This window comes from Somniosus microcephalus, chromosome 21 (assembly GCF_052327205.1).
Source record: "Somniosus microcephalus isolate GS21.2 chromosome 21, FLI_Smic_1.0, whole genome shotgun sequence".
Classification (NCBI taxonomy): Eukaryota; Metazoa; Chordata; class Chondrichthyes; order Squaliformes; family Somniosidae; genus Somniosus; species Somniosus microcephalus.
Window position 1 is genome coordinate 12,994,879 of NC_141007.1, and position 14,586 is coordinate 13,009,464.

Below are 14,586 nucleotides of genomic sequence, written 5' to 3' on the forward strand. Positions count from 1 at the left end.
CGGTAGCCGGGTGCCGGTGATGCGTTGGGCAGTTTTGACTACCCGCTGCAGGGCTTTCCGGTCATGGGAGCTACAGCTGCCGTACCATACCGTGATACAGTTTGTCAGGATGCTCTCTATAGTGCAGCGGTAGAAGTTAGAGAGGATCGGGGGTGACAGATTACATCCCTTCAGCCTCCTCAAGAAATATAGGCGCTGCTGGGCCTTCTTCACCAGAGAGGAAGTGTTGAGTGACCAGGAGAGGTCTTCCGTGATGTGGACTCCGAGGAACTTAAAGCTGGCCACCCTTTCCACCTCCGCCCCATTGATGTGGATGGGGGTGTGACTTCCGCCTTTGGACTTCCTGAAGTCCACGATTATTTCCTTTGTTTTCTTGGTGTTAAGGGCCAGGTTGTTGTCGGCGCACCACTTCACGAGATGCTGGACCTCCTCCCTGTAGGCTGACTCATCGTTGTTGGTGATCTGGCCTACTACCGTGGTGTCATCTGCGAACTTGATGATGGTGTTGGAACCATTAACAGCCACACAGTCGTGGGTGAAGAGGGAGTAGAGGAGGGGGCTCAGCACACATCCTTGTGGGGCCCCCGTGTTCAGGGTCGGGGGGGGGGAGGTGTGGTTACCTAATTTGACAGACTGGGGTCTGTTTGTTAGGAAGTCCAGGGTCCAGTTGCAGAGGGAAGTGTTCAGGCCAAGAGTTTGGAGTTTGGTGGCCAGCTTGTTGGGGACGATAGTGTTGAATGCTGAGCTGTAGTCTATAAACAACATTCTGATGTAGGTCTCCTTACCATCTAGGTGATTCAGTGCCGAGTGTAGAGCAGTTGTGATTGCATCCTCCGCTGATCTGTTTGCCTGATAGGCAAACTGGTGTTGGTCACCGCCTTGAATCTACTCAACGACTGAGCCTCCACAACCTCCCGGGGCAGAGAATCACAAGGGGGAAAAATTGGGTTGCTTTGCGCCTCCCATTCGTGTCCCCGGGGGGGCGGTAACGAGGCGCAAATCCCCTGGTGCCCGGGCACGGCGCCGCTAATGCCGCCCGCGTAATTCAGCGGGTGGTTAGCGGTGGCAGTAGCCGGTAGCGGCCCGCTGGCGCTGCACCGCTGGCGATGACATCATCGCTGTGCGCAGCGCCCCGGCCGCAAACTTCCCTTGCGCCCCCCGAACTATCGCAGGACGCTATGTCCGACCGGTTCAGGGGGGCGTTTTGGCAGCGGCGGCAAATTAAAGGGCACGTGCCGGGCGGCCATTTTTCTGCACCTGCTCCTTCTAACCTCCTCCGGCAGGGTTGCCGGCTGCGGTCGCTCAGCCCTGGTGCTCCTCGTGAGTGCCGGGCTGATTTCCCGACACCCCCCGCTCCCCCCACCCCGGTGGTCCAGCAGGGCCCCTTTAATCGGGGGGAGGAGGCCTGCAGTGACGCGGCGCTATGCGCTGACATGCGTGTGGTGCTGTTGCGCTTAGCGCCGCGAAATTCACTCGTAGTGTCCCGAAAAGGAGGGGGGCGCGCTTTCCAGTAGCGCCCCCACCTCCTGCTTGGGGCGCTACTCCTGAATTTACGGTGCGGGGGGGCGCTAACTTTTTCGGGGCCCACTGAGCCATGGCTGACACGGCCAAAAGCTGTTGGATTGTCTTAATAATCCAGCGGGTTCACTAACGTCCCTTTAGGGGCGGACACCTGCCCTCCTAACCCGGTCTGGGCCTATAGGTGACTCCAGTCCCACACCAATGTGGGTCATGTTGTGTATGTAATATGTGTGCTACTTTGAACCTATGGACAGGACTGCACTACTTGTAGGGCGTAGTGATACGCAGTACCACTCCTGGCCATAGGGGTATAAATAGTACTGTGGGTACTGATCTCCCCTCAGTTCCCGCCTGTGGGCCTGAAGTAAAGACCTACGTATAGTCCCTACCTCCAACCAGTAAAGACCTGTTTGAGTTATACGTTTAAGTCTTTGTGTTAATTGTTCAATACAATACACATACTTAACAGGTCACCCTTAACTGAGGCAGCCTCACAAGCCGTTCAGTGGTATTAATAGGGGCTGGGCAATAAATGCCGGCCTTGCCAGCGACGCCCACATCCTGTGAATGAATTAATAAAAAGACTCAGATGAGGGAATGTAGTTTGCGGTTCTATTGACAAGTTTCGATTTAACTTGACCTTTTCCTCCTGTGAGGCTGACAACGTGTTGCGTATTTGCAGTAGTTTCCGGCTTTATTTGTGTGTGTGTGTGTGTGTGTTTAAAGTTAGAATCGGACACAACCAGGAACAAGGTAAGGAAGCTGGGAGCAGGTGATTAGACAGCTGGTTCCTGATTTCCCAGGGAAGGCTTCGTCCATTCCGCTAGGCCTCGCCACGCTGTGTGCGTCTGTCAGAGATCCCAGAACTGTCCCCCCCCCTCAGAAACACACTGAGTTTCTTCACAACAGCCTGATTAAGATATTAAAAAATCAAGAGATATTTAAGAAAACATAATTTGTGTGTGTAAGGAAATAATAATTTGAGTCTATCAATGCTAACAGGAAACTGTGTTTTACCGAGCTCAGAAACAGGAAATTGACTTGTCAAAGCCCAAATTTCCTGCGGTTCATGTGTTCAACCTTCGATTGCAATGTTCTAATACCTTCCCCACCGTGGACTGGTTTAACTCAGCTCCACCCCACCCCATCTCTCTCGCTCCTGATGGCTCTCTCACTTTCGAGTCCATATCTCCCTCTCCTTCTAGGAACACAGGAACAGGAGGAGGCTGTTCAGCCCCTCGAGCCTGTTACATTAGGAACAGGAGGAGGCCCATTCTGCCCCTTGAGCCTGTTACATTAGGAACAGGAGGAGGCCCATTCTGCCCCTCGAGCCTGTTACACAGGAACAGGAGGAGGCCGTTCAGCCCCTCGAGCCTGTTACACAGGAACAGGAGGAGGCCGTTCAGCCCCTCGAGCCTGTTACACAGGAACAGGAGGAGGCCCATTCTGCCCCTCGAGCCTGTTACACAGGAACAGGAGGAGGCCGTTCAGCCCCTCGAGCCTGTTACACAGGAACAGGAGGAGGCCGTTCAGCCCCTCGAGCCTGTTACACAGGAACAGGAGGAGGCCGTTCAGCCCCTCGAGCCTGTTACACAGGAACAGGAGGAGGCCGTTCAGCCCCTCCAGCCTGTTACACAGGAACAGGAGGAGGCCGTTCAGCCTCTCGAGCCTGTTACACAGGAACAGGAGGAGGCCGTTCAGCCCCTCGAGCCTGTTACACAGGAACAGGAGGAGGCCGTTCAGCCCCTCGAGCCTGTTACACAGGAACAGGAGGAGGCCGTTCAGCCCCTCGAGCCTGTTCCGCCATTCAATTCGATCAGGGCTGATGTGTATCTTAACTCCCATCTACCCGCCTCGGTTCCGTAACCCTGAATACCCTTACCCAACAAAAATCTAGCGATCTCAGTTTTGAAATTTTCAATTGACCCCCAGCCTCAACAGCTTTCTGGGGGGGCGAGTTCCAGATTTCCACTCCCCTTTGTGTGAAGAAGTGCTTCCTGACATCACCCCTGAACGGCCGGGCTCTAATTTTAAGGTTCTGTCCGCTTGTTCTGGACACCCCCCAACAGAGGAAATAGTTTCTATCGACCTCATCAACTCCTTTAATCATATTAAACACATTTCTGTCCGTCCCGTCTCGCTCCCTCCTAGAATCCAAAAGATTTGAATTTCAACCCTGTAAAATGCTTCAATAAATAATAATCTGAAAAAACGGATTTCCTTCAATTCTAAAAAAGGCACAGCTCACCAACAACAACTCCTCCCATTTATATAGCGCCTTTAACATAGTAAAACATTCCAAGGTGCTTCACAGGAGTACTAAAAGACAAAAAATGTGACCCCGAGCCACGTAAGGAGATATTAGGGCAGGTGACCAAAAGCTTGGTCAAAGAGGTCGGTTTTAAGGAACGTCTTAAAGGAGGAGAGAGAGGCGGAGAGGTTTAGGGAGGGAATTCCAGAGCTCGGGGCCCAGGCAGCTGAAGGCACGGCCTCCAATGGTGGAGCGATGGAAATCGGGGAAGCGCAAGAGGCCAGAATTGGAGGAGTGCAGAGATCTCGGGGGGTTGTGGGGCTGGAGGAGGTTACAGAGATAGGGAGGGGCGAGGAGGGCCATGGAGGGATTTGAAAACAAGGATCAGAATTTTAAAATTGAGGTGTTGCCGGACTGGGAGCCAATGTAGGTCAGTGAGCACAGGGGGTGATGGGTGAACGGGACTGGGTGTGAGTTAGGACACGGGGCAGTGAGCACAGGGGGTGGTGAGTGAACGGGACTGGGTGTGAGTCAGGACACGGGGCAGTGAGCACAGGGGGTGATGGGTGAACGGGACTGGGTGTGAGTTAGGACACGGGGCAGTGAGCACAGGGGGTGATGGGTGAACGGGACTGGGTGTGAGTTAGGACACGGGGCAGTGAGCACAGGGGGTGATGGGTGAACGGGACTGGGTGTGAGTCAGGACACGGGGCAGTGAGCACAGGGGGTGATGGGTGAACGGGACTGGGTGTGAGTTAGGACACGGGGCAGTGAGCACAGGGGGTGATGGGTGAACGGGACTGGGTGCGAGTTAGGACACGGGGCAGTGAGCACAGTGGGTGATGGGTGAACGGGACTGGGTGTGAGTTAGGACACGGGGCAGTGAGCACAGGGGGTGATGGGTGAACGGGACTGGGTGTGAGTTAGGACACGGGGCAGTGAGCACAGGGGGTGATGGGTGAACGGGACTGGGTGTGAGTTAGGACACGGGGCAGTGAGCACAGGGGGTGATGGGTGAACGGGACTGGGTGTGAGTTAGGACACGGGGCAGTGAGCACAGGGGGTGATGGGTGAACAGGACTCGGTGTGAGTTAGGACACGGGGCAGTGAGCACAGGGGGTGATGGGTGAACGGGACTGGGTGTGAGTTCGGACACGGGGCACTGAGCACAGGGGGTGATGGGTGAACGGGACTGGGTGTGAGTTAGGACACGGGGCAGTGAGCACAGGGGGTGATGGGTGAACAGGACTGGGTGTGAGTTAGGACACGGGGCAGTGAGCACAGGGGGTGATGGGTGAACGGGACTGGGTGCGAGTTAGGACATGGGGCAGTGAGCACAGGGGGTGATGGGTGAACGGGACTGGGTGTGAGTTAGGACACGGGGCAGTGAGCACAGGGGGTGATGGGTGAACGGGACTGGGTGTGAGTTAGGACACAGGGCAGTGAGCACAGGGGGTGATGGGTGAACGGGACTGGGTGTGAGTTAGGACACGGGGCAGTGAGCACAGGGGGTGATGGGTGAACGGGACTGGGTGCGAGTTAGGACACGGGGCAGTGAGCACAGGGGGTGATGGGTGAACGGGACTGGGTGTGAGTTAGGACACGGGGCAGTGAGCACAGGGAGTGATGGGTGAACGGGACTGGGTGTGAGTTAGGACACGGGGCAGTGAGCACAGGGGGTGATGGGTGAACGGGACTGGGTGTGAGTTAGGACACGGGGCAGTGAGCACGGGGTGATGGGTGAACGGGACTGGGTGTGAGTTAGGACACGGGGCAGTGAGCACAGGGGGTGATGGGTGAACGGAACTGGGTGTGAGTTAGGACACGGGGGCAGTGAGCACAGGGGGTGATGGGTGAACGGGACTGGGTGTGAGTTAGGACACGGGGCAGTGAGCACAGGGGGTGATGGGTGAACGGGACTTGGTGTGAGTTAGGACACGGGGCAGTGAGCACAGGGGGTGATGGGTGAACGGGACTTGGTGTGAGTTAGGACACGGGGCAGTGAGCACAGGGGGTGATGGGTGAACGGGACTGGGTGTGAGTTAGGACACGGGGCAGTGAGCACAGGGGGTGATGGGTGAACGGGACTGGGTGTGAGTTAGGACACGGGGCAGTGAGCACAGGGGGTGATGGGTGAACGGGACTGGGTGTGAGTTAGGACACGGGGCAGTGAGCACAGGGGGTGATGGGTGAACGGGACTGGGTGTGAGTTAGGACACGGGGCAGTGAGCACAGGGGGTGATGGGTGAACGGGACTGGGTGTGAGTTAGGACACGGGGCAGTGAGCACAGGGGGCGATGGGTGAACGGGACTGGGTGTGAGTTAGGACACGGGGCAGTGAGCACAGGGGGTGATGGGTGAACGGGACTGGGTGTGAGTTAGGACACGGGGCAGTGAGCACAGGGGGTGATGGGTGAACGGGACTGGGGGCGAGTTAGGACACGGGGCAGTGAGCACACGGGGTGATGGGTGAACGGGACTGGGTGTGAGTTAGGACACGGGGCAGTGAGCACAGTGGGTGATGGGTGAACGGGACTGGGTGTGAGTTAGGACACGAGGCAGTGAGCACAGGGGGTGATGGGTGAACGGGACTGGGTGTGAGTTAGGACACGGGGCAGTGAGCACAGGGGGTGATGGGTGAACGGGACTGGGTGTGAGTTAGGACACGGGGCAGTGAGCGCAGGGGGTGATGGGTGAACGGAACTGGGTGTGAGTTAGGACACGGGGCAGTGAGCACAGGGGGTGATGGGTGAACGGGACTGGGTGTGAGTTAGGACACGGGGCAGTGAGCACAGGGGGTGATGGGTGAACGGAACTGGGTGTGAGTTAGGACTCGGGGCAGTGAGCACAGGGGGTGATGGGTGAACGGGACTGGGTGTGAGTTAGGACACGGGGCAGTGAGCACGGGGTGATGGGTGAACGGGACTGGGTGTGAGTTAGGACACGGGGCAGTGAGCACAGGGGGTGATGGGTGAACGGGACTGGGTGCGAGTTAGGACACGGGGCAGTGAGCACAGGGGGTGATGGGTGAACGGGACTGGGTGTGAGTTAGGACACGGGGCAGTGAGCACAGGGGGTGATGGGTGAACGGGACTGGGTGCGAGTTAGGACACGGGGCAGTGAGCACAGGGGGTGATGGGTGAACGGGACTGTGTGAGAGTTAGGACACGGGGCAGTGAGCGCAGGGGGTGATGGGTGAACGGTGCTGGGTGTGAGTTAGGACACGGGGCAGTGAGCACAGGGGGTGATGGGTGAACGGGACTGGGTGTGAGTTAGGACACGGGACAGTGAGCACAGGGGGTGATGGGTGAACGGGACTGGGTGCGAGTTAGGACACGGGGCAGCAGAGGTTTGGATGAGCTGAAGTTGACGGAGGGTGGGAGGTGGGAGGCCGCCAGGAGAGAACTGGAATAGTGGAGTCTGGAGGTGACAAAGGGATGGATGAGGTAAGTCGGCAAGAGGTCGTGCGAGATGCAGACCAGCTGACTGCGAGAAGCCTATGTTGCAGACGTTTATAGTCGCCCTTTGTCGCTCAGTGTCTGACATATCTCGATTGGAGGGCCTGAGTCGCTCACCCAGCCCCCTCTCACCTGGGCTCACCTCCCAGACGCACTATTCCCGTTCCCTTTACCCTCTCTTTTTTTTTTTTACACAGCCCCTACACTCCCTCGGGCAGCGCTATCCACAGTCGCCCCACCCCATCCGCAGCTCATCCCGCGCGGTTCGGCGCCCGCCAGGCTATTTGACCGCGTGTGCATTGCAGCTGGGGTGGTGACCGTTGGGATCTCCGCCTGGCCTGGTTCTTCTCCCACTCGCCCTGCCCCCGTTCACTAGTCCCCGACCTCTAAGGAGAGCGAGCTCCCGCGCGGATATCCTTGGAGTTGTGATGGGCCGCGATGCTCCCCGCAGTCGAATAGCCCGTCGCCATTCAAAAGCTGATCGGCGTTAAGATAAGAACAGATCAGGAAAATCAGGCTTCAGTGCCGAGATTCACATAAGGATTGGAACAACACACACCAGGGGCGATGGTACATCACACCCAGCAAGAGGCAGCAAATGCAGAGAAGAAAGACAGACTTGCATTTCTATAGCGCCTTTCACAACCACCGGACGTCCCAAAGCGCTTTACAGCCAATGAAGTACTTTTTGAAGTGGAGTCACTGTTATAATGTGGGAAAAGCGGCAGCCAATTTGCACACAGCAAGCTCCCACAAACAGCAATGTGATAAATGACCAGATAATCTGTTTTCAGTGATGTTGGTTGAGGGATAAATATTGGCCCCAGGACACCGAGGAGAACTCCCCCTGCTCGTCTTCGAAATAGTGGCCGTGGGATCTTTTACATCCACCTGAGAGAGCAGACGGGGCCTCGGTTTAACGTCTACTCCGAAAGATCATGAAGGGTTTTGATCGAGTAAATAAGGAGAAACTGTTTCCAGTGGCAGGAGGGTCGGTAACCAGAGGACACAGAGTGAAGGTAATCGGCAAAAGAACCAGAGGGGAGATGAGGAGACATGTTTTTACAGCGAGTTGTTGTGATCTGGAATGCGCTGCCTGAAAGGGCGGTGGAAGCAGATTCAATCGTAACTTTCAAAAGGGAATTGGAGAAATACTTAAAGGGGTTAAATGTGCAGGGCTGTGGGGGAAGAGCAGGGGGAGTGGGACTAATTGGAGAGCTCGTTCAAAGAGCCGGCACAGGCCTGATGGGCCGAATGGCCTCCTCCTGTGCTGTGAGAGAACGGGTTGGAGAGAACGGGTTGGAAACAGAAAAGGAAAGAAAAATATTTTTATATTAAATAAAAAACCTGCCTCTTGGCAGAGCTCGGGAGTGGGAGGGATGGACAAACAAAAAAGTTTATCAAAACTTCAGATTGTAAAATAAATAAGGCAGACTTCCGTTCCCAATCGGCCGCTCCATCGAAACCAAACAACACTCGGGACTGGATCACTCCGCTCCCCCGCGGGGGCTGGTGAACATGTCCCAGAGTCTGAACACAAGGCTATGGTGAGATAGAGCGGAGGGGGAGGGGTGAGGGGCAGGGGAGGGGAGAGGAGCGAGGGGGAGGGGCGAGGGGGAGGGGTGAGGGGGAGGGGCGGGGGGAGGCGGGGCGAGGGGGGAGGGGGAAGGGGGTGGGCGAGGGAGGGGCGAGGGGGAGGGGGAGCGGAGCGGGCAAGGTGGGGAGGGCGAGGGGGGAGGGGGGAAGGGGCGAGGGGGGAGGGCGAGGGGGGAGGGGGAGGGCGAGGGAGGAGGCGAGGGGGGGCGAGGGCGAGGGGGGAGGGCGGGCGGGGGGAGGGCGAGGGCGAGGGGGGGAGGGCGAGGGGGGGAGGGCGAGGGAGGGAAGGGCGAGGGGGGGGGAGGGCGAGGGGGAGGGCGAGGGGGAGGGCGAGGGTCGAGGGGGCAAGGGGGAGGGCGATGGGGGAGGGGGGAAGGGCGAGGGGGGAAAGGGCAAGGGGGGAGGGGGAGGCGAGGGCGAGGGGGAGGGGTGGAGGGGGAGGGGTGGAGGGGGAGGGCGAGGGCGAGGGGGGAGGGCGAGGGGCGAGGGCGAGGGCGAGGGGGGGAGGGCGAGGGGGGAGGGCGAGGGGGGGGAGGGCGAGAGGGGGAGGGCGAGGGGGGAGGGCGAGGGTGCCCGGGCTCTCACTTCACTCGCCAGCCCAGCGTCCGCCCTGTCTGCAGCTGGAGGCGGTACATGACGTGGCTGCCCAGATGTTTCCTCCAAGATTAGCAGCTTCAATCACAGCGCGCTGGAAGAGAGTAACATTTGGAGCCCTGTGTCCCAGAGTCAAGCTGTCCTCTCTCCGTCTCTCCCCCCGACCGCCCCCCACCCCCTCACTCCGACACAACAGAAACTCAAGTATTAAACACTTCCCCTGTCGTACCCAGTCTTCTATTCTATATATAAACCAACCGCACACCCCGAACCCCTCGATTAGATTCCAGCCTGTAACTCACTCCCGGTATCTGTTATTCTGTATATAAACCCCCGCGAACCCCTCGATTAGATTCCAGCCTGTGACTCAGTCTTGGTTACTCTATAGATAAACCCTGCGCTCTAATCTAACGCTGTGCTGCAAGAGGTGTGCAGTGCGTGGGCCGGTACACCAGCGTCGCAGCGATGGAGACACTTACCTGGGAGGCAGGTACAGTCGTACAGGGCATCGCCCAGCTGACGGCACGTCCCTCCATTCTGGCAGGGTGAGGGGGAGCAGGGCACGTAGAGACTCTCGCAGCCGTGGCCGGTGAACTCGGGAGGACAGGTGCACTGGTACGAGCCGATCTCGTTGGTGCAGGTACCTCCGTTCCGGCAGGGCGTGGGGCTGACTCCGCACTCGTTCACGTCCTGCTTACAGATGGGTCCGTGGAACCCCGGCGTACACTTGCAGATGGAGTGGACGTCGAAGGCCACGCACTGACCTCCGTTGGCGCAGGGGTTGGAGGCGCACGGGTCGGCCTGTTGGCACTGCTTACCTGGGCACCGGGAAAAAGCATCCGTTCAGCTCGACAGTCAATTACAGAGCAAGAAAAAGGCACTGAGCCCAAACACTCCCATTCCTCACACAGCCCATGTACACTCTGTCATGGATTCTAAATGGGTGGATAAAGCCCCAGTGAGAGTCAGTGTCTGTGGAACCCGTACCCCAGTGAGAGTCGGTGTCTGTGGAACCCGTACCCCAGTGAGAGTCAGTGTCTGTGGAACCCGTACCCCAGTGAGAGTCAGTGTCTGTGGAACCCGTACCCCAGTGAGAATCAGTGTCTGTGGAACCCATACCCCAGTGAGAGTTAGTGTCTGTGGAACCCGCACCCCAGTGAGAGTCAGTGTGTGTGGAACCCGTACCCCAGTGAGAGTCAGTGTGTGTGGAACCGTACCCCAGTGAGAGTTAGTGTCTGTGGAACCCGTACCCCAGTGAGAGTCAGTGTCTGTGGAACCCGTACCCCAGTGAGAGTCAGTGTCTGTGGAACCCGTACCCCAGTGAGAGTCAGTGTCTGTGGAACCCGTACCCCAGTGAGAATCAGTGTCTGTGGAACCCGTACACCAGTGAGAGTCAGTGTCTGTGGAACCCGTACCCCAGTGAGAGTCAGTGTCTGTGGAACCCGTACCCCAGTGAGAGTCAGTGTCTGTGGAACCCGTACCCCAGTGAGAGTCAGTGCCTGTGGAACCCGTACCCCAGTGAGAGTCAGTGTCTGTGGAACCCGTACCCCAGTGAGAGTCAGTGTGTGTGGAACCCGTACCCCAGTGAGAGTCAGTGTCTGTGGAACCCGTACCCCAGTGAGAGTCAGTGTCTGTGGAACCCGTACCCCAGTGAGAGTCAGTGTCTGTGGAACCCGTACCCCAGTGAGAATCAGTGTCTGTGGAACCCGTACCCCAGTGAGAGTCAGTGTCTGTGGAACCCGTACCCCAGTGAGAATCAGTATATGTGGAACCCGTACCCCAGTGAGAATCAGTGTCTGTGGAACCCGTACCCCAGTGAGAGTCAGTGTCTGTGGAACCCGTACCCCAGTGAGAGTCAGTGTCTGTGGAACCCGTACCCCAGTGAGAGTCAGTGTGTGTGGAACCCGTACCCCAGTGAGAGTTAGTGTCTGTGGAACCCGTACCCCAGTGAGAGTCAGTGTCTGTGGAACCCGTACCCCAGTGAGAGTCAGTGTCTGTGGAACCCGTACCCCAGTGAGAGTCAGTGTCTGTGGAACCCGTACCCCAGTGAGAATCAGTGTCTGTGGAACCCGTACACCAGTGAGAGTCAGTGTCTGTGGAACCCGTACCCCAGTGAGAGTCAGTGTCTGTGGAACCCGTACTCCAGTGAGAGTCAGTGTCTGTGGAACCCGTACCCCAGTGAGAGTCAGTGCCTGTGGAACCCGTACCCCAGTGATAGTCAGTGTCTGTGGAACCCGTACCCCAGTGAGAGTCAGTGTGTGTGGAACCCATACCCCAGTGAGAGTCAGTGTCTGTGGAACCCGTACCCCAGTGAGAGTCAGTGTCTGTGGAACCCGTACCCCAGTGAGAATCAGTGTCTGTGGAACCTGTACCCCAGTGAGAGTCAGTGTCTGTGGAACCCGTACCCCAGTGAGAATCAGTGTATGTGGAACCCGTACCCCAGTGAGAATCAGTGTCTGTGGAACCCGTACCCCAGTGAGAGTCAGTGTCTGTGGAACCCGTACCCCAGTGAGAGTCAGTGTCTGTGGAACCCGTACCCCAGTGAGAGTCAGTGTCTGTGGCGTTTATCGGATGGAACATACCTGCCCAGCCCGGGGGGCACCGGCACCTGTACTCCCGCAGGGTGTTTAACAGCTGGCAGCTGCCCCCATTGTGGCAGGGGTTGCTGAGACAAGCGTTGTCGAGGGGCGTGAGGCACAGGCGGTCTGTGAAGCCCAGCCGGCATGCACAGGCGTAGTCCACAGCCTGGCCGCGGATCACCGGGCTGCAGGTCCCCTCGTTCTTGCAGGGCGAGCTGAGGCAAGGGTCGTGGAACTGACATCGGTCACCGACATACCCCGGACTGCACCTGGGAGAGAGAGAGAGGAAACCAGACGGTTACTGCCCGCGCGGTCACACAACATCCGGACCTCTTATTCTGGACAGAAACAGCAAAACCAATTATCACAGCAACTCGCATAGATATAAAAGGTAGTAAAACGTCCGAAGGCACTTCTCAGGAGCGATTATCAAACAAAATTTAACATCAAGGTAATATTAGTGACCAGCACCGGATTGGGGGGTGGCAGGGAGATGGTGGCGGGGGAGGGGGAGGGGGAGGGGAGGTGGGGGGAGGGGGAGGGGGGACGGGTCCGTTGCGACCAGCAAGGAAACTGCCCAAAACAAACAAAACAAACAATGTCAATCCCGGCCTCCTGTTGCTCTGCACAGAATTCAATCCTGTAATTACTTGGGAGGCTGAACCACTGCGTACCAGGTCACATGCTCCCCGACCCTTGACCCCTGGCCACAGCTTCCCTGACCTTTGACCCTTGCTCACTGGGTCACATGCTCCCCGACCCGCGACTCCTACCCACTGGGTCACATGCTCCTTAACCCAAGACCCCTGCCCTCTGTGTCACATGCTCCCCAACCCATGGCCCCTGCCCACTGGGTCACATGTTCCGCTTCAGCCGTGACCCTCGACTCCTGCCCACAGGGTTACGCGTTCCCTGACGCCTCGACCCCAGTGACCTCCCTCGCTGGGGTCTTCCCCTCACAGCACAACTAGAGATTATCCAATCCAGCTCTTGGAGCCGCTGTCACAGAGGCTCGCCAACTCTGATTGGATGTTATTCCGGGAGGATTCCTCACGTGACCTCCAGCCTCTGACCTCCCCGCCCTCCACGCTCCCGCTATTGGTCACCCGACACCTCCATGCTCCCGGCGCCTTCGCCCAACCAGTTGGATAGCAGACTCCTCGTTACACTATTGGATGATTCTTGACTGTCAGTCAAACAGCCTATTTTTCCCATCTCCAATACCTTTATAACTAATAAAATCTTGAACTCCTTAAACTTTCTAAACTCTGCTGCCCCACGTTCTAACTGGCACCCAGTCCCGTTCACCCATCACCCCCTGTGCTTTGCTCCCAGTCCGGCAACACCTCAATTTTAAAATTCTCGTCCTTGTTTTCAAATCGCTCCATGGCCTCGCCCCTCCCTATCTCTGTAACCTCCTCCAGCCCCACAACCCCCCGAGATCTCTGCACTCCTCCAATTCTGGCCTCTTGAGCATCCCCGATTTCATCGCTCCACCATTGGCGGCCGTGCCTTCAGCTGCCGGGGCCCCGAGCTCTGGAATTCCCTCCCTAAACCTCTCCACCTCTCTCTCGTCCTTTAAGACGCTCCTTAAAACCGACCTCTTTGACCGAGTTTTTGGTCACCTGTCCTAATATCTTATGTGGTTCGGTGTCAGATTTTGTCTGATAATCGCTCCTGTGAAGCGCCTGGGGACGGTTTTACTACGTTAAAGGCGCTATAGAAATACAAGTTGCCGCTCATTCCTGGAGACTCCTGGAGAGTTGACAATCCAACTCCCCACTGTAGGGACTTCCTTCTAAGGTAGCAAATTTTAAAAATTCCACTGCAAAGCGCTCCAACCCCACGGTCTCTAACCTAATAATTCATTCATTGATTAAATGCACACATTCTGGGCCCAGTGGTCAGGCTCTCTCCAAAGGGGACGGAGATGTGAAGCAATTTAACAACCGAATGCTTCCAAATGTTTTCCCATCAATCGTTTAAAGGGAGAGAAGAAATCAGCTCCCAGCAAACGGCCCCTCCAGCTCCCCCGAGACACACAGGACCAACTGAGAGACTCCACACACAAACATCGAACATCTCCTCCCCATAATGTACAAACAGGCCCCCCGCCACCCCCACCGGCCCCTCTCCTGCAGCATTCGCACACGGCCGATGGTTTATCTCTGGAGCACAGGCCTCAGGAGAAACAAAAAGCAGTCTGGACAACAAGGCATTGGGAGCTGGGTGTGACGCCAGGGCCCCTCTTCAAACCATCTGTTCCCAGAGGCCGACAGGCCCAAAGCTCGCTACCTGCCACTGCAAGACAAACAGAGAGGGTCATTAATCGAGCAGACGGTTTTATGACCCGACAGAGGGTTTCGTGAGTAAAAAAACAGGCCGCAGAGAGAGAAGGAGCGAGAGAGACTGAGACAGAGAGAGAGAGAGAGAGAGAGCGACAGAGAGAGAGAGAGAGAGAGAGAGAGAGAGACAGAGAGAGAGGGAGAGGGGGAGAGAGGAAGAAAGGGATCGATAGAGAGACTGAGACAGAGAGAGAGAGAGACAGAGAGACAGAGAGAGAGAGAGAGAGAGAGAGAGAAAGAGA

The 14,586-nt window shown here is 57.2% G+C and overlaps 2 protein-coding genes across 2 annotated transcripts in view; both read right to left on the bottom strand.

Annotated features, from left to right (window-relative positions):
• The window catches only part of LOC147102609 (unconventional myosin-XV-like), a 388,701-nt gene that overhangs the window by 245,149 nt on the left and 128,966 nt on the right, over positions 1 to 14,586 (bottom strand). The window lies entirely within an intron of this gene.
• The window catches only part of LOC147102610 (neurogenic locus notch homolog protein 1-like), a 99,784-nt gene that overhangs the window by 12,748 nt on the left and 72,450 nt on the right, over positions 1 to 14,586 (bottom strand). Inside the window, exons 5-7 of the mRNA XM_085964070.1 lie at positions 14,295 to 14,300; positions 12,003 to 12,299; positions 9,900 to 10,238 (exon numbers count right to left, since the gene is read on the bottom strand). Coding sequence (XP_085820196.1) covers positions 9,900 to 10,238; positions 12,003 to 12,299; positions 14,295 to 14,300 — 642 coding nt within the window. The remainder of the gene's footprint in view (positions 1 to 9,899; positions 10,239 to 12,002; positions 12,300 to 14,294; positions 14,301 to 14,586) is intronic.